The sequence below is a fragment of the Pygoscelis adeliae genome, unplaced genomic scaffold, assembly GCF_000699105.1.
Source record: "Pygoscelis adeliae isolate BGI_AS28 unplaced genomic scaffold, ASM69910v1 Scaffold61, whole genome shotgun sequence".
Taxonomy (NCBI): Eukaryota; Metazoa; Chordata; class Aves; order Sphenisciformes; family Spheniscidae; genus Pygoscelis; species Pygoscelis adeliae.
The window spans coordinates 1,456,003-1,476,379 of record NW_008824010.1 but is presented as its reverse complement, the minus strand read 5'-3'; the positions used below and the strand labels follow the sequence as shown (position 1 = coordinate 1,476,379).

Sequence of the window (20,377 nt, the reverse complement as noted above, 5' to 3'; positions counted from 1 at the left end):
GGTGTCACCACCACGAGAAGCCTCCTGGAGAGTTTCACGGAGAGTCAGGAAGTCGGGGGGCTCATCGGTAACCTGAAGGGAGTCTTCGGGGATCTGGTGACTCGAGAAATGACTGTGGAAAAATTTATAGGTAAGCACGTCACCCGAAGGGAGCGTGTTCTCACATGGCTTAAAGGAATTTATTACCAAAAAAGGAGTAAAACGGTAACTTTGGATTGCTGATAATGCTGGAACTTTGTCAACAGGTAGTTTAGATTTATTTTTGTTTTCCAGATATATATTCCGTTATTACGCAGTATTTAACTACTGTAAATAAAAACCCCAGGTCTTGGATTTAAGAAATCTGAATTCTGACCTACGCTTAGCTTCCAGTTTCCTATTCGAATGCAGGCAATGATTTAGTTAAAGTTTGTATGTCTGTCAAATAAAGCCATTTTTGTACCTAATTACTTGTTAAAAACACATACATCTTGAGCTTTGAAGTGGTAATTTCATATTTTTACTTTTATATTTCATGGGAAATACGAAGGGCAGCTGACTCCATACAGATCATGTAATTGTTTCTGAGTGGAGGGAACTTGGATCTGACTTAGTAGCTGAGCTTTTGTGCCATGTAATGAAAGCTATTCTGCTTCTAGACCTCAGCTGAATATAGAAGTGGTATAATTACATGTAGCAGTGTCCTAGGTAATTAGCCCGTTAGAATGCACATCTGTGTGTTGGATCCAATATTCTGATCCAATATCCAATATTCAGTTAGTTCAAAGTTTTGTGTATTTACAAATCAAGTGGACTGGCATTTTGCAAGTACTTTTGCAAAAATGGTGAAATTGCAAAAACTTACAGTTAAAATATTGATACTGTTTTCGACAAAAAGAAACTAGATAGGCAAACAATAAACCAGAAAACCCGAAGTTTGGAAATCTGACCCTGCAGAAGTTACTCAGTAGAATTATACTCGATTGACTTAACTGTCACTGAATTGACTATTCCATCTGAGGAGGTTAATGATGAACATGTTCAGAAACAAGTAGCAAGAGCACTCGTATTTGTTGATTGTTCGCTATCGCAGGTGAAATGGCAGAATTTGATGGGATAGAAAAACAATTACTGAAAAAATCTCAGTGTCTGAAAGGCCATCATCTCCTCCAACCAATCACCTTGCTATGCCTCTCTGCCTTTCATATCATATGTACTGTCTCTATGTATTTAAATTGTATTTATGAACTTTCTGCATGCATCTCCACTCTGTCACATAAATTCTTATGAGAAAAATTGCTTTGCTACCCATTGAAACCTGTGACTTTTGCACTGCTTGGGAGCAGGTCCTTTGAAGGTAGGGGGATATTGCTCTATGATAAGTATCAGAAGAGCATATCATTGCCCAGTATATACAGTGTTAATATATTTAAAACTGATAGGCACTGTACATCTTGTTCAATATTTGGTTATAACATTTAGTGTCATAAGGTATCATTTGATCCTTCTTGGGTAAAATGTCCCAAATATGGTAACGGGCTAAATGTGTGGGATATAACATTGAAGCTTAGGGAATACCTTTAATCTGTATGCAGATAATGCAGTAATGATCAGTTACAAAGGATTTTAGCGCAGATCTCCAAAGCATTCACAAAAACATGTGATGCTCATTTTTTTGTGAACTGTTAGAAACAGACGTTTGGAAGATGGTTTAATCTGCAACTATAATTTTGTGGAAAAATTTAGGAAGATCATTTTGAAATAATAGCATTAGAAGAACCTTTTTTTCAGTTCATTCTCTTCAGCATTTAGATTTGGGGTTTTACTTTAGATTGCCAGACCATGATCTGGGAAAACAATTTGGCAAGATAAGGAATTTGCTGTTAAATTCCACTTCTGCTTGAGAGCTATTGCTTTGAGCGTTGATGGAATTTCTTGTATTCACTAGTTCTGTTATCTATACACAGCTTAAGGTATCATTAATTACAATGGGGAGTTAGTGATGATTAGGAGCTCAGGCTTCCATCTTGATAGTAGACAGTGCTATGGGATCCCGATGCAATTGTACAAGTCACTGCAAGGATGCTGTTGGACTGGCTGGTGTCTTGAAAGTTGTTGTGCAGTGTCATCCACTGGTCAACTACAGCACTGTTGAAGTTGAGTTATGTCTTAAATCTTAAGTGTTGATGTGACAAGCGGAGAAAGGGGATAGAGAGCAAAATTGTTTGAGAGAGAAACAAATACAGGAAAAGGAGAGGTTAAGATATTTTAGTTTTCTAATTAAAAAGCTATTTTCTGACCATATATCTAAAATGACCCAGGCAATCTCCAGCGTAATACTGGATCACTTGATGATCTCTTCTGAAATCCAACTCTCATTTCTGTAGCTGTTTTTCATTGATTTTAGGTTTAAATTGAAATGCTTTTATTTCTAAAAACTGTGACAAGTTGTTCTTAGTTTTTTTCAATATTCAATTTCAATTTGTCTTTCCTCAAATCAGTTCCCAAAAGGAAGATAACGTATTACTGGCAGCAAGATAAAGTAAGTCACGTGAAAGGTTTAGAGGAGCATAGATAGTAACAGCCACGGTTTGTATTTGTCCAGGTTAAAATGTGTCGGGGTTCTTTGTTCTTTGCTGAATATTTTCCTGTGTTCTATTTCCAAGTAAAAAAACTAGCTCTGAGAATTGCGAAGACCACCTTCACTTGCAAAGTACTACTGTGTTTTTTTTTCTTCTGCTATAGTAAGGTATCTCAAAACAGAGAGATAAGAATTTTGCAATGCCTATACCCTGTTTCAATACAGATCCTCAGTGGTGGAACTATATCTTTAAATATGTTCCAGGCATGGGAAGGAAGATAGCCTTGTGGTGAAACCCAGTGTGTCCAGGGAGAATTTCCCCATGGCTGTATTAGCCTCAGGGTTGGAAAAGTGTCATGCTACTACACTTCTTGTTGTTGGGATATCTTTGTGTGTGTGTGTTTTTAAAGACAGTTGGTAATTTGACATGCTAACAAATAGAACAGTGTGTAGAAGTAAGTGGGATTCCATATGTTAATGAAGATGATGTGAACAGCAAGGCAGAAAGGTGTAAAGCAGCATTCTGGTTGCTGTGTGGGTAAGAGTGCAGTGTAAAGCTGGTACACCTGGAGCAGCCACAGCCTGTAGTGGTTTAATGTTCTCCGTTTGCAGAGTTCCATCGGAAGTGGTGTGCTGGTAACTTGCGCTTAGGAAAGGAGAGCCACAAAGAGCTCTGCAGCGAAGGGCAGCAACAAACTGAGTGATTGTTTGTTTCATCTAGCTGTGGGATTTGTCCACGGTAATTTGAGAGACTCCTGGAAGGGAGTTTATGATTCTATGTAGGTAAATGATTGCACTATGGAAGTGGGCAGACTGTATTCTTACAGTTACTTCTCTGTAGTTTTCTTACTTTTGGACCTCGCTTACAGGTGGTGGCAGCATTTAGCTCAAGGATAGTGAAATCTTAAGGTAAAGCTGTCTAGAATCAGGGGTGTATCTCACAATTAATGCCTGTAAGAGCCTTTAATTTGAATAGCTTATTACAGATATCTTTTCCTTTTCAGGTATAATGGACAAATACCAGGAGCAACCTCACTTGTTGGATCGCCACTTAGGTAGGAATGTCATCTTCAAATACTTTTTTGTGTATATACTTGAAAATCTGTTAAATTGAAAACGTCCATATTTGCATTACAAGATTGCTGTGGTTGATATTACTTATATTATATGACTACTGTCTCCCTCTTTATTATTATAAGTATGAGAAACTGTAAACTAACTGCACATACTCTCACTTTTTTTTCTCTCATTTCATTAGAGTGGATGATGAATTCATTGCTGGATATAGTACGGGACAGTGGATCTCCTCCCCAGCTAGTTCACCTGGCTTTTAAATTTCTTTACATCATTACAAAGGTAAAAACCCCCAAATTTCACATTCTGTAAGTGAAATGTCTAAGTTTCCAATATTTTCTTTGTTGTTTACATAACTTTAAAAAATTTCACATTTTCAAAAATAGTAAAATAAATAAATAATTGTCTAAGTAATGCAATGAAATGTGTTAAACTGTACTGTGAGAGATTAGTTCTCTTTTTTATGATTTTCATGATAGCTTATGTTATTTAATGATCCAGGGTAGTAAAAATCAAGGTCTGAATGCAAAAAAAATTGCAGATATTGAGATACTCAGTGATAAAACAAGAGTCATAATGTTAAAAAGAAGAGTAAAGTATGATGAAGAATGAGATGGATTGTGGACTTTCCATCTGAGCATAAGAAAACATTTTTCGACTGTGAGGGTTGAACACTGGAATAGATTGCTCAGAGGGGTTGTGAAGTCTCCATCCCTGGAGATACTGAATACCTTACTGGAGATGGTCCTGGGCAGCCTGCTGTAGGTGACTGTGCTTTAGCAGGAGAGTTGGACTAGACAATCTCCAGAGGTCCCTTGTTTTAAAGTTAAAGAATTACTATTCCATTAATTCTTAATCAGTTTGTAAAAACACAAAAATCTCAAGGTATTTAAGACCTTAATTCATATCCTTATTGTTCTTACTACATGAGGATCATATACAAGAAGCTCCTCAGTACTTGAGGATGCCGGCTGGCTTACTAAATTTTGAAACTTTCTGTTATAGGTGAGAGGGTACAAACTTTTCCTCCCACTGTTTCCTCATGAAGTAGGTGATCTACAGCCTGTGTTGGATATGCTTGTAGACCAGAATCCAAAAGACTCTGAGGTGAGAACTTGCTGTACTTTTTGTTTAGCTTTTATGTCTCGGACAGAAAAAGCTGGTGAACAATGTAAGAAAAAAATCTGGAAAAAAGTGTATAAAGCAGCGATACGCCCTGTCAGGTGTTAACTGAATGGCTGGATTTAGTATGAAAGTCATGTTGTCAGAAGAGAAATGTCTTATTGAAGGAGCGGTCTTGTGTTTTTTTTTCATGGGATGTGTTCTAAGGATTTAGAAGCGATGGCGGTTGAGGTGCAAGTATAATCTTTAACCACTCTTATACAGGAACAAATTAATTGAAACAACAGTAATAAGAAAGGCAGTAAAAGATATTGAACTTCTAAAAGGAGTAACTGAAAAATTCTCTTCCTGCTATTCATATCATTAATGGTCATGTTAATTTAGCTTGAAGTCATAAAAGTAAAATCACAGGAAATGGAGCATTTTAGGTTTTATGTATTTATTCCTATTTCTTAATATAAACAGGCTGTTTTTTAAACCTTTGGGTTTTGTCGGAGTTGGTATGAGAACTTCTATTTTGATGAGGAAATGAAGAAGATAGTTAATTTTCCTTGTTTAATTTCATAAAATGTTTTATTCTCCCCCACCCCCCCCGATATCTGTCTTCGGATCTGTGAGGGTTTTTTGGGTTTTTTTCCCCTTTTGATAGGAGGGAGGTGAAGATTGGAGAAAATTGCACAATTATGGCATGAGGCATGAATTGCTTGGATTTTTGCCTTTTGATAATATATTCCTGGCTGTGGAAAAATAACACAGAATTTCAGATTTTTTTCTACCTGTTTGCAATTTGAAAAACAGCGCGACACGACTTCATTATGTGTCTTGATTTAAAGTTTTATTTGGCTGAGAATGTTCTGGGCAAGAATTCTGATTCGAAAAAATATTGAAGCAAAGAGTTTTTAAGCATGGATTGAGATCATAGAATCATAGAATATCTCGAGTTGGAAGGTACCCATAAGGATCATTGAATCCAACTCCAAGATAGCGTAGTTCATGTTCTTATATTTTTGAATAAGGAAAAATAAGAATTCCAGAAGGCTTATTAAGATAGATGAATTTTAAGAGAGATCATCATCTATTATAGATCATGAAAATCATGAAGACAATAATTGTATTGCTGCTCTAAATGGAAATAATTTTTTGATAAACATTATCACTTCTACCACTTTGCTGTTGTTGATGTAGTTGTACAGCTTTAAAGCTTGTAAAAGTTCCTTCTTGTCTGTCTGTCTCTCAAAACGCATCTAAAGTTGTTTCAGTAAACCCATGAATGCAATACATGAGAAATTAGGAAGAAGAACATATTTCTTTCATATTTGTGACTGGAGCCACAAATGGGCTGAGGGAAGGAGGAAACAGGAAAGTGGCAACATGCAGATTTCCTTTGGGAAGGAAATAAACTTGTCTAGATTTCAGATTCAGAGGGGAGGGTCTATTAGTTTTGTTACAGTTGTCGTGTTTGGAATCTCTTGTAGTTCTGTCTCCTTTGGTGTTTCAGAGCATTCAGGTTCAGAGTTTTTTCTTCATCATCTTACTTTGACAGTTCCTTGGAGCCAGTGGATAGTTTGGCTCCAGGCACTTTGTTGGAGTATGTTCCAGAAAATGGAGTGCGTATTTTATTTTACCATTCTTTTCCAGACTTGGGAAACTCGCTATATGCTTTTATTGTGGCTCTCCATGATATGCTTGATTCCTTTTGATCTGGCCCGTTTTGATGGAAATATTATTTCTGAGGAAGGGCATGCTCGTATGCCAACAATGGATCGCGTACTTAAAATGGCAAAAGTAAGTATAATACATGTTGTGATACTTTCAAACCTGTGATATTTTTCTTAGGCTTCATCTTTCAATATGTAATAAATTATTGTCATTTCAGAATATTACTTAAGCGTGTATTTTCTGTGTCTAATTGGTAAAGAATTTCCCCATAGTTTTGGAATCTTCAGTATGTTCTTTGCTGCTTTAGTGTCAGATGAGACTGTTACTTGTTTTCCCTGAAGTAATAAACTGTCTTATTTTATGACTATCTGATATGAATGCATGCCTTTGATTATGTTAACAGCTTTTAGTGTTTGAAAATACTAGCTAGCTTTTTCTGAAAGCCAAGTTTGATGATTTATATAGGAAATTAGCGTTTGATCAGGATGAGTAACATTGGAAGCTATGGCTGCATGAAGAATTTTCAACAAGGATAATAAAGTTTCACTAGGTGTAAACCAAAGTGGCTAACTTGTCATCCCTTTAAGATAAAAACAATCACCCCCTCCCCACAAATACCTGAACAGCTTATGCTTTAGACACTTGCAGCACTTAAGCGGTTTATCACTTGTAGGCATGTAGGAGCAGAAATATGACTGTAAGTTAAGGTTTCAGTAAAGGTAAACTTGCTTTGAAAGACACTAGAAGGGAACTTTGTTGTCTGAGATACAGTTTGTTAAATGGGAAATTTAATTTTTTACGATCTTAAGTTCAGTTTGTAATCATAATAATTACATAATATATGTAATCATAATAATGTTTGTAATGATAAGTATTAAGTAGTATATTCAGGTACGAAGTTGTTACGTAGTTGTTACTAAATCTACATGTATGAATTCTTTTACAGTTAGTTTTCTTTTACCTTTAGTGTTACTTGGTTGTCAGTGACAAGGCTCGAGATGCAGCTGCTGTACTGGTTTCAAAGTAAGTCTCTTTTGTGCTTCTTGGCAGAAGGGAAAAAAGCTAGCTCCCATTTCCCCTGCTATTTTTCAGTCTGACATGCTGCTAATGATAGCGTTGGGAGGACCGGAGGTTGCCAGCTGTATGTGGGATGTTAAACTTGCTTGAGTCAGATCCTATAGTGTGTTTTTTATCGGAACTGCTGTGTTTTCTTCTGCTTACTGGAGGAACAGGTATCTGTCACAGGTGATACTGCTAACAGGATACTGTTCAAATTGCCTTCTAGGGACTGGTTTGTGCTACAAGGTTTCACAAAAATAAAGTTACTCTGTGTTGCTGCTGATTTTTGCAGTGTATTGCATGGTAAATAGAGAATTGGTATCTAATACTACTGGCTTGATGTTTCCTAGAGGTACTTAAATGATGTAAAAGGAAATAGTAATGCTAGAATTTTTTTTCTTAATATCCCTCTTGTCACTTTCTTCATTCTCTCATCTAGAAAACAGTACTTCTGTTTTCTTAGGTTTGTTGTTGTCAAATAATTCATCAAATGAAACAGGTGTAGGATAATGGAACTTTCTAAATCCCGTTGTTTTACATGGTTGTGTTCAGACGTGGAACAATTTGTGACAGAGGTGCAGTTGTTCTGACATTTTTTGCATCGCTTCAGTAATACTGATGCTAGGATTGTTTATAAATTTGAAATAATGAACTTCTGTATCTTTTATTTCCTCTCCTAGTGCATTGGTGGACATTGGTTTCATCTGTGATGCATATGAAAATAAATTACAAAGACCATAAACTGTGCTAGTACACACGTATCTTTTTTCCAGTATATATCACAGTACATATTCCAATATATTCTAGCGGAAGAGGACTTTAGTCAGCTCAGTTTGTCGTTTGGTTTTTCTTTTTTCTTTGTTTTCAAAGCAAATCTTTACACTAGCATATACTCTGTCTACACTAGGGGGCTCTGCCAACATAGTTTTGCCAGTGTAGCTACAAGAGCAGAGGCTCTGTAGGGTGAACAAGGCGAAATGATGATAGTGGATGTGGGTAGCTAGTCTGAACAATCAAATCTGTGTTAACATTTTGCTCTGGATTAAGAGGCACAAAATTTGTGGGATTAATTGTATCAAAATGGTTGTTAAATATAACATTCAGTAGAGCAGATCCTAACTGTCTTTTTGGGAAATAACAGTCCACGTACTTATTTTAAATTTATACTGAACTTCAGTCATGGGACTCCATGCTTTAAAAGTTTTTATTTAGCGAGTATAATGCTGCAGTTCTGAATCTGATGACAAAACAAACAATTTCTTGTTTTAGAACTGACAGTGTCATGTGGAAAATTCATGAAGGAGTTGAGACTAGAATCATAGTTCTCTGGTGACTAGTCCTGTACTTTTCTGATTTACTCTGAAATATTTCAGAGCAAAATTTAAGTGAATGCATGAATCTTTGAATAGTCTTTAATAAATAACCTTGTCTGTTACATACTTATTTCCATGTGACAGAATGTAGGTTTGTCTCTGTATCCTAATTAGTTTTTGCAGTCATTTTGGAAGTGATAACTGGAAGTTGCTTTTCTCGGATTTTTATCTATCTTCATTGGTAATCCGTCTTGTCACAAGTTGACAGAAGCAGAGGATTTGCGGTGAAAGTGTGACATAGAGTGAATTATTCTTGAGCATTCATATGTGCCTGAATGTGCCCTTTATCTTCTTCACTTCCTAAAAACCCAGGAAAAAAACCCAAATCAACCAAATGTGATAACTCTTGAAGGTACATCCAGTGTTTGGAAGCCTTCTCAAGTAAGGATGACAGTAATTTAAAAAGATTCTTTCATCACATTATGCAGATTGAATTTGCACTTCATTTGGACTCCAGGGTATCTGTAAAAATAAATTACTAGTGGAAACATATATATAATAATGTGATTGATTACAGCATTGCATTCAGCAGAACTTTTGTGTTCATGCAGTGCTCAGCCCTGGATTTCAGGGGGATTTCATAAGTGCCTTGCATCCTAATACAGGGGACTATGCAGGCATGTTTTTAGCGGGTGTCTAATGTCTTCACCTCCATTTTATTGGCTGAATTAATTTTTATTAAAAGCTTATATTCATAACAAATAAGGTTGTGGAATACATTAAGCTTGTTCTAGTACCAGCTGCATCAAGGTGTGTAAGACTGTAATGGGAGCGAAATTACTATTTAGTATACTTATGATTATTTAGTTTATTATGAAAACACCATTTTCAAAATAGCCTAATGATTAAAACACTTCACCAGGAATTAGAAGACCTGGGTCCAAGGCCTTTTGGCCTGCACTATTGTGCAAAGCAAGGCTTTGTCCTTGCTTCTCTCTTATAAAACAAGGCCTTTTGGCCTTGGTGCACTTGAATTCACTGCATTCACATCCCAAAACAGTTCTTTAATGAGCGGGCATGATTATTCTGAGATGACATCACTGTTTCATCTTACTGAAGTTAGACTGTTAGGTAGGCAGAAATACAAAAGTCCTAGGACGAACAGAGAGATAAGATACAGGAGTCTAACTCTGTAATGCACTGACACACTGAGTAGGAAACTCCTTGGAGAGGGGAAGTCTGGGTTCTGGTTCCCGCTCTAATGAGTTTCAAGTGAAGTTTAGAAACAACAGGATCCAAGACTTCCTGTTTTCCAAAGTAATTTGCTTTTCATAGGGCCAAGGAGCTGGAGTTTGTTTCATGAATTCTCTTTTCTGTCTGCTCAGTGACCTGGTTGCAGTAGGAGGAGATGAGGCTTATCCCTATCTTGCTTCTAGTCTGGAGGTTAGGGCACTCCTTTGAGAAATTAAGATTTGAACTCCTTTGGGCTGAGAGAGGGTCTAGGAACCAGTTCATCTACTTTACAGGTTACTTCTGTTACCTGCACTATTGTGCAAAGCAAGGCTTTGTCCTTGCTTCTCTCTTATAAAACAAACCACCCCCCCTCAACTAACCCCTTCCTCAAATCCTCGTTTCTCTATTGCTGAACACAATAGATACTGCCTTTGAAGACAATTCAAGTGATCACGTGTCTGCTCACTGTTTCCTGTGTTCTCTGTATTTAATATTCCTCGTTAGTTAGCTCTCGGTGCAGTTCCCCATTTAATTTGTAGGTGTATAAAGTAACTAGATACAGGCTCTGCATACATCCTTCTTTAAGCACTATGAATTGTACTTTGTGGGCTTTCCCATGTACCTTGTTTCCTTTGATTGCATTGAGAACAAAGTTTCTTAATGTAGTCTGAATCGCTGCTGGAACAGGACGTTAATTTTTCGGCACTAATAATACTAAATTAGATAACTGAAGCAGATGCCCTAAGCGTAGCTGGGCTGGCACTGATGATGACTGAGTATAGGTTTAGGGAAGTGGTTTAACCATGATGAACCTCTTTCACCCTCTGTAAGGTAGGTAAAAATGCATCTCTTGACCCATCCAGTGTGTTAAATAACAGGTGTTTGACATTTTCAAATATCCGAAAACCCAAATATAGCACGGATGATTACTCTTTATGGACCTGACTGATAACAGTGCACTATGGACCAATTGTTGATTTGTACCAATTTTCAGATTTGCAGAATAGCTGTTCTTGGTGAGAATGGTGGAGAATCCTCGTATTTGTTTCAGCTTTTCGCTCATTCTAATGGAAATAATTTTTATGTGGGGCCTTTGGAAAGTTTGTTGCTTTACAATTAAGATGAGAAATCTCTAGAATCCAAGTCTATAGGTTGGTTTGAAGTGAAAGTGAAATTCTGGGTCAGAGCCTTGCTCAGAAACAGAAGGGCTAAACATAAGATGGTTTGGAGTGTTCCCACCCTCAGTGATTTAGGAAAATATCCACTGGAGAATTGCTTTGAGGAACTGCAACCAGTTTCGATAGCAGGAAGAATTATTTTTCATTGAGAGTCATAAAATGAGTAACTGCAGTGTTCTGGTTTTTCTGTGACAGATTTATTGTCCGCCCTGATGTCAGGCAAAAAAGGATGGCAGACTTCCTGGACTGGACACTTTCAATGTTATCTAAATCCTCCTTCCAGACCATGGAGGGGACTGTTGTTATGAACGGCATGCTCCAGGCCCTGGTAAATACTGTTTTTCCTTTAAAGTATAGATTGTATTTATGATTATACAATACTGCTATGGTAGACATTTAATAGCAAATGCACAGAGAGATTCCTGTTTATTAAAAAAGGATAAGATAATATGCAGCTAGAATTTCCTCCACAACAGTTTTGAAGACGTAACTTCCCATGTATGTATAGTTTCTTTAAGTATTCTTGTCATCATCTAATGAAAGTCAAGTTACCAGTGTAGATACTGATAAATAACTCTCAAAAATATTTTTAAATACCTGATTGTATATTAGTAGTCATTTCATAATTCGGTTTGGGTTGTTTGGTTTGTTTTTGTGTTGTGGTTTGGTTTTTTTTTTTTTTTGCTTTGAACAAAATCTTTGAAATAAATTAAATAATTGGAACTGTACAAAATGAAGAGGTTGGGCTTCTGATATAGTAGTGGTCCCTCCTAGACTTTTCAGAACTGGTAACCAAAATGCAAGTGATTCTTGAAAGTTGTATCCATTCTTCTTCAACTAAAATACTGTTCTCAATAGTTTTAGTAAGACATCCTAAACTTGTTAGACAGTGGCCTTGAGTAGTCTGAAAAAATGCACTATTTCCTGTGGTTTTGCTTGCTAATCTGAACAAGTTTTTTGTTTAATGCTCCTTACCTTGTGAAGTAACAATAGTTTACGACTCAAAGAGCGAAATTCTTAGTTTGGGTTTTAAAATTTATGTACTATGCATGGGAAAAAATCTCTAATACCTGAACCACTTCTATATGATAGCACTCCTCTTGTACATTCTAAGAATATCTTTTTATAAAAGCTTTCTTGTAGTTTTACACCCTTAAAAGTGTTGGTGTGCATTTTGAAATACTTGAATAACAGTTCTGGTATCTGTTCCAATTTTGATGTCCGAATATATTTGGGTGGAATAGAGGAGTTTGTGTGGGTGGAGTTGTTCCTTCATGTTTTTATTGTTGGCCAAAGTTGAGGTAGCACAAGCAAAGTCAGATGACATGCTCTTTAACAGTCTGTACAGGTTTAAGGATTTGCTGGTGTTTGTATGAGTTTCTATAATTTGCGTAATTTTGCAGCTCTTCTTAAATAATTGCTATGAAGACTTGTATGCAGTATGTTACTAAACATCAAAGCAAAGTTCTGGAACAAGTGTGTGGTGTGTGTTTGTTGGTTTTTTTTTTTTTCTCTAGCAGCTCTTCCAAATCAGAAGATACAAGGAATGATCTATATTTAGAATAACTTAGGACTTGCTGCTTAAGCAGGAGGAAGCATTATTTGTATGCATTGCAGTATGTTTCAAAAGACAGAATGATGTTTCATCATTTTATTGTCAGATCTGGAAAGGGAGACTGACTGACTGCCATTCTAGGTGCGTGATGAGACCTGTAGGATGTATAATACATTAGTGTTTTGTCATAATTCCTTTGAGTTTGGCTTTGGCTCTATCCACCTGTTCATTAGTGCATACTAAGCGAAACAGGTGAATACTTAACAAGCAGAATCGAAACTAGAATGTGATACAACATACCTGGAAGCAGAAGCCTGCCTTCTTGCATTTATATGATTTTTTCCTCCTCTGTGGGACAGGAGAAAGTATTTGTCAGGCCAGTTTTATTTGTGTCCTACAGCTCATAATTCCTGTTCCGGTTGGTAGGTATGAGCAGACTGAATTTTTAAAGCCTTTTCTTACATTCAGTCTTCAATTTTTAATTTCAGCTACTACAACGTAAGCGTGAATTATGTCATTAGGGAATAAAGGTTTTCAGAATGATACATACGCAGGTATGTGTGTACGCAGACATGCTTAAGTGGAGTAGGAAATATGTATTTCAAGAGTTTAATATTAAGACTTTTGTAACACACTTGTAACACTAGCATGTTGTTAAACTGAAAGTATCAGCTGAAAATAAAAGCAGTGCTTAAAATAAGTAAACCTTTTTTCTTAAACATACAAGATTCTAAGAGAATCATAATAAGTAATTGCTAAGTGCGTGAAGCAGAACACATCCTCATGAGGGACAACTAAAACTTGTGTCAACAAGCTTCAAAATTCTTCGCCCTTGCATTCCTCCAGCAATTTGTTCCTGTAAGAGTCAAAACTGTAGTTGCCTGGGCATTTCTCTCTGAACAGGCAAGAGAAAAAAGACCATTTTTCAGTTTCTGGTCTGTACAGCAAGGCAGGTTTCAGGAATGTAACCCACCAGGGTGGGGATAAAAAGTCTTTCTCTCTCTTCATCAGATCAGCTTAGGGTAGCCCCTAACAGCGTGGATTTTAGTTGGATTATGATATTACGCTGTTTATGATCTGCATTTAGGAAATAGCTTGTAGTGAGATCGGCGTGGCAAAACTGTTTTAAAAAGACATGAAACTCTTGCATTTCAATGAACTGAAACTGCAAGTTAGGTATGCAATGAGTAGTTCAACATTGCTGCACTTTGATCTGCCTCTTCGTGGCCTTAAGTCTTGGTGATTAGGTATGCTACTGTTTAATCTAGCTCAGCATTATGTGTAGAACAAGTACTACTGTTTCATGATTCTTGTTGAAACACGCAGCCTGCATTACACATTTTAATTCCACTGATGCTTTTTTCTTTTTTTTTCTTTACACCTGTCGTCAGAAATACATCATTTCACAACAGGTGTGCACTAGCAGGAGTCTTTGCTTGCAGTATTTCAGAGTCAGTTTTTAAAACTGCCCTCTTTTGTTGAAACTAATGTTGCAGTATTGAATTAAATTCACTTTTGTGCTTGGATACTTTGTATATTTGAAGGATTATAAATTAATAAGAAATGGATTGATAAGAAATTGCTACTTTTTTTTATAACATTTGTTTACTTGAAGGGAACTTCTAACCTGTTTCAAGAATCTGCATTTTAAATTCTCTTGGTCTGGAGGTTTGCTTTTAAACCTGCCATTATATCAAACAGCTTTTTAGTTATTGCTGCAGGGTGTAGCACTCCCAGTTCTTGCGTGACAGAGATGTCATCATGTTGAGGTAGCCTTGGGCATTGAAACTTATTAAACCTTATTTGTTTTATAAGTGATTCAGTATACAAGTGTGAGTAATAATTAAAAAAAATAAAACGCCCTACACAGTGATCTGATGAAACTCGAGAGTCTTAAGAACAGGGCATTTCCCTGAGCTGTCTCTAATGCAAAAGTTATTTAGCAATAGCTACATGCTTATGTAAATTTTGCTCCAGGGAAGAAAGAACTCTCTAACTCTATTCTTTCAGACCCAGAGGCACAAAAATAGAATATTTCCAAATAGAATGTTTCTCAAGTCTCTATATTTTTGGCATTCTCAAAGAATTAGTGATGCTAGGATTGTCTATTGGCGTTACTTTTTAAAAAAGCTGTTGTTGCTTAGTGGTTTGGTGATAAAGGTGTACAAAAAGCAGTGTTAATATAAGGAGAAGAAAAATATTATGTCTGCAGATACCAAGGGCACTGACCTCTTTCTGGTAATACTGTATCTCCTCTTTTTTTGAACGGCATGGAGTATGCTAATGTGGCCTTGTCTGATACTTCTGAGATTTTTCCTTCTCACCAGAAGTATTGTGGTTTGTTCAAGGTTCAGAAGTTCTGTTATCATAAGATGGTTTCGTTTTGCTGTTAGAATATAGTGCTGTCTCAAGCTGCTAATTTTTTTTTTCTGTTCTTCCAAGTATTTCAAATCTGTGGTTTTGGGCAGTCTTGTTAAGATGGAAAGGAACTATCCTGTTAGCTGTCCATGTGTAAGTCTAATATTCTCAGGCTTTCAACTGATAAAGAACTAAGATCTTATGAAAAAAGAACTCCTTTTGTCACCCATTTAACTGGGCTCTGTATTGAAGCTTCTCAGTTTAATTACCATGTTGATGATGACATTATCAATACCCTGACAAATACGTGACCTACAGAAGGAGTACTATTTGTGTTGAAGACATTGTAAGAACAAGGGCTTTAACTAATCTATTTTACCATTAGCTGCACGTATAATGCATTAAATATTCTCTACTTTCAAGCGAACTTATTATTCTGACAGCATGTCCTCCCTCACCTTGTTTACCTCCCCACATCTGGCCTGGAGGCAGGGATGGCTGATGGCTTTCCCTGGACCTGGATGTTGTGTGACTACTAGGGGGTGCTCCAGAGTAATGAAAGATACCATTTTCTTCTCTTCCCATAGAGGCTGAAATTATCCTCCCAATCCTTGACTCAGTTGGTTACAACCAGAGGGTAGATTCAGACTTGTGTCTCCTGCTCGGCAGGAAGATATACTTGCTACCAAACAGTCAGGCCACCCTTAATGGTGATTTGTATAGCTTGGGGAACATGTCCTGGAGATGATCCTGTTTGATATATCTCATGAAGGTTGGGCCTAAAGTGGGTTATGCAGACAATTGGAAGGTGTGGTGTGTTTCTTCTGTGATTACTAAGAAACTAGGTTTTGTTTTCCTTGCACCATGCTATTTCTAAAGCAAAACCAGACTTGACAGTCGTCATTGCTTGCACACCACTGATTTTCTCTAATTTGTAGGTGGCTTAATTATTTATAAGAGAGGGAGTCACATACTTTTCAACAGTTCAACAGGTTGGGTAAGTTGGTGTGTGCTGTATGTCCCCATTAAAGTGAAGAAGACCGTGGCGTAACTTTGATTGCCTGGATACTCCAATAGGCAGGCTCCTTACTTTCAGTATTGTTAGTTGCTGACACTAAAATGTCTATGCAGGTGGCAAACCAAGCTTATTAATTATTTTGTTTGTATCAGATTTTTTCAAATGGTGTGCCTTGGATGTTTTTCTTCCTTCAAGGCAGGAAGTTTAAGCTGGATACTGTAATGCTGATTTGTCCTTTTTTCTGTATTCTTTTTTTTTTTTATGTGTTGTGTTCATGCATCATGTACTCTTCAGTATAACCCCTGTAAGCTCTAGGTTTGCAGGATTTTTCTGAGACAGTAACTTTGCCTTACATGCATGACTTTGTAGCACATGCCAGAAGAAAATACATACATACCTTTGTTTGTTTGTTTGTTTTCCCTCCTCCAAAGGCCAACATCGGTTAATGTGCTGTTTTATTTCCCCTGGAACATAGACCTAGTAAGCTCAAAAGTTTGGGAAACCTGGGCTTGTGAATGCTTTTACATACTTTGACTCATAAACAAGTAATGAAAACTTCTTTTCTTCACATTGCTACAATCAGAAAAAAAACCCAGACACTGGATTTCCTACTGTGTTGAATATCTGAAGGGTAGTTCTCAACAGTTTGGTTATTACCTATTCACTTCTATAAAAACTGTTCTTTTCGTAAAAATGGCTGTTAAACTTTTCTCTGATACAGAGAAATACCTGATATATCACTTGCTGAAACACCAATAATTTGGTAGAAGGTTATATCTGACCTGCAATGTACATTGGTGGGTGCAAACAGAACTTTTTTTCCTTTCAGACATTTGGCATTTTCAGCTGTGTTTATTCCAAAATCAGTAGGTAACATATTCTGTTGAACAAAAACATGTAAATATTAAGTCCCTTTTTTTTTAAGTTTAGTTATTAATTCAAACACAGTAGCTGTGATGTTCTTTGGTTAATTTTTACTTCCCCTAAAAACTCGCGTCAGTAAAATAAAATCCCTTAATCCATACCTCAATTGATTTACAGCAGTTGCTATGATGATTTTAACATCTGAAAGTATATTATAAATTCTTGCAGTATTTTGTTTGAGAATAGATGTTCTGTGTTGAAAATCAGTTATGAAAATAGTTTGTTATTTACGTATGTAGTGAAACTGTTGTAAGGAAACAATGTATGCTGCACTTTTTTGTTCAGACAATAATAGGAAAGTGTGAAATGGAATCTGTCAAGTCCAGTGTTCTAAATTGACTCATAGGTGAGTGAGGCTGTTTTCTTACTTTTTTTAAGAAAAGCATTGAAAAAATTCTTGTACAATATTTGAAGAGTTTTCTAATTTCTTGCTTGTTTGTTGGTTAATTTCTTCCCATGTCTTGCTTAGAGGTGATACCTTCTAGTTATGTTTTTCCTGAGGAGTCAGAACTGAATTCAGAGTTGGCCTTGAGGTTGTGAAAACTCACGGAGAAACCTGTAGAAAGGTGCCAGAATTTGGGAACTATGTAAGGCTGAAAATGTGGAGATGTTTTGAGGATTCTATTCCATCTTTGCAGGAGCTCCCAGACAGTATGCTGAGAAGTGTGAGGGTAGACATCCAAATGCATTTGTCCAGGAGCATTCTCAAGGCTATATTAAAAAACTGTTTCTTTACATTATCACTACTTCAGGAATTATACTGTGTTTTGTTTGAATATGCTTGAATATAATCCCAATAATTTGGAGGCAGCCCGTGTGTGCCTTAAAAACAGTATCTGCTCTTCACTGGGCTTTTATACAGAAAGGAGAAGTAATTGTGAAGATAAGGTGCAGCAGTATCTCCTAACATCTGCTGCAAACTGGCTAACCTTGTGAAGAAACCATCTGACAGGTTTTTAAAGCAGAACACAGGAACAAAGTAATGAAGAAATGAGCTTTTGCATGTTTCAGCAAAGAGGCAGAAAAATTTTAGAGGTGCTCTAGTTTTTTTAATTACACCAAAGATTTGCAGATTTTCTGTCATCTTTTCTTTAGGCTTTTTAATACAAGCAGAGTATTGTTGTATGTTAGTGGGAAATTTTTTTTTTTTTTTAATACTGATACGGTATATAGATAAAAGCTATGCTATATTTATACCATTTGTGTTGTAGTTATTTCTATTAGCTGTTCTTCAGGGCCTGAAGTAGTTCTGTAGCATTTCTGCTTTGTAAATATAGGTTTTAAAGGATGCCTTACAATTGCCTAGTTACCTGTGAAAACATTACAAATCTTAAATAATTCAATATATATTCTCAAATTCCCCTATTCAGCTTGTAGTAGAGCTGATCAGAAGTGCTAATTTAGGATCCTAAAATGCAATTTAGTAACAAAACAAAATAGAATGGATACATAGCCTAAAGGTGTTTTTATTGCCTTTGTTGCTCTTAACCACACCTGCAGTACGGGAGGCATGTGTGTATTTGGTATGTGTGAGAAAGTACATATTTTTAAGGTAAGTCTGTTCTTGTTTAACTCCTAGGCGTGTTTATTGAGGAAGATTTTTCTTCTGGTGAATGACAAAGCAAGGAAAAATAAGTGACTGAACACAGTAGTTTTGATGCATACTAAGTGAACTGAGGAAACTTTACATGTGTAACATGTTTTTGTTCAGTGTTAATAGTCCATTTGTCTCACTGTAGTGCTGGGGCTTAATCTTACTGGGATATTTAATTGTATATAAAATTATTTTGGAAGCTCTTCGCTTCAAATCCCTCGGCACAGGAATTAAAGTTTGCCTATTGGAGGTATATTTGTAGCAGGCTTTGCAATCAGAGATTTCTGTAGCTGGTTTTGTTTAGTTTAACATGGAGTTCTCAAAAGCTGTTGGAGAAACAGGGTAAAATACTCAGCAGTTTAGCCTGTACTGTCCCCTGTCTGTCAGAGTGTGGTTGCTACTAATAACTAAGCTCGCTCACATGTGTCCACCTGTCCTGCTTCTTAGCAGTGATCGAAGTGTTGATGTGTACTGTGTGCTGTGTTGTCTAAATTATAAGCAAGGCTTGTTCAGGTTGGAGATGTTCGTTGTCAGAAGTCCCAAACAGGATATAGAGTTCCCCTAGTTCTTCTGCCTTTATTCATGTTCTACAAATTCTGCTTCACTTTTTAGAGGTTCAAAGCAACATGAGCTGTTCGAGATAATAGGTGCTGTGGTTGCACCTGCGTTGAGCTCCTGTGACCAAGCACGGAGCTGGGTGGTTCAGAGAGTCGAGCTGGCTGAAAACCAGTGGCTTTTTTTTTTTTCTTTCCTTTTTTTTTTTTTTCATTCTCTCTTGAGTGGTTTTTGGCCAACTCAGCTCCCTGAGTTGGCTGCCTGTGTGATTGTATAGAGGGGAGGGGAGGGCTGGGCTGGGCTGCAGTATCCTTGACTTGCATTGACTTACAAAGAAGTAAAACTGCACCCTGAGACCCTTTTCCTTTTATGCTATTTAAATTAGCAAATGCTACAGATTATTGCAAGAACATTAAAAAGAATTTTAGAACTACATGCTTGATATACAGTGCCTTAGAAACTCCATATTCTCATGTCTATTTTCCCTATTTTAATTGTAGGCACAGTTATTTAAACATGGCAAAAGAGAAGATTGTTTACCGTATGGTAAGTTTGTAATATCCCTATTTTTGTTTTTAAAGCCATTCCAATAAAAAAGGAAAGAAAGATTAAACTGATAACAAGTGGTGCTGTAAAGAGTGAAATCAACAGGGTAGTTATAAAGCATGCAAAACGAGGGGAAAAAACAAAGAGATGACAAAGTGAGGGAGGAGCAGATGCAACTGGGGAATATGTTGGAATAGCTCATCAAAGAATTTGACAGGTGGTCACATTGGCCATTGCTATAATACAGGAGCTCAACACAGAACATATAAACTATAAGATGTGGAAAATATTTTTAAAAGTTCATTAGAACATAAACTGGTTTTATACAAACTACTGTTGAAAATTTTGCAGAAAATCTTCAAGTTTCAGTGTAAGCACAGGATTTTGGAAAACAAGTTTAAAGAACCTGCTGTGTACAGGACCCAGCTGGAATCATGTAGTGATATTGTTGAAAGTTTTTAGTGAAAAGAGATTATAATGGATGCAATTAGGGATAGACAGGTACCTGAAAGGACAGCACAGAAGTTTCTGAACAGTGTAGCTGCATGTTGGAATTGTATTCATCTCATGGTGAATCCTGGAATATGGTCAGAACTGACTGCAAAATACTAGCTTGTTTTTTATTGATA

General features: G+C 36.6%; 1 protein-coding gene across 1 annotated transcript in view; it reads left to right on the top strand.

Moving 5' to 3' along the window:
• The first annotated feature begins 22 nt into the window (after window positions 1–22).
• Window positions 23–20,377, top strand: part of TBCD (tubulin folding cofactor D) — a 134,784-nt gene continuing 114,429 nt past the window's right edge. The window contains exons 1-8 of the mRNA XM_009326126.1: window positions 23–130; window positions 3,565–3,615; window positions 3,819–3,916; window positions 4,640–4,741; window positions 6,395–6,541; window positions 7,383–7,438; window positions 11,394–11,526; window positions 19,703–19,748. Coding sequence (XP_009324401.1) covers window positions 109–130; window positions 3,565–3,615; window positions 3,819–3,916; window positions 4,640–4,741; window positions 6,395–6,541; window positions 7,383–7,438; window positions 11,394–11,526; window positions 19,703–19,748 — 655 coding nt within the window. The 5' untranslated portion in view covers window positions 23–108. The remainder of the gene's footprint in view (window positions 131–3,564; window positions 3,616–3,818; window positions 3,917–4,639; window positions 4,742–6,394; window positions 6,542–7,382; window positions 7,439–11,393; window positions 11,527–19,702; window positions 19,749–20,377) is intronic.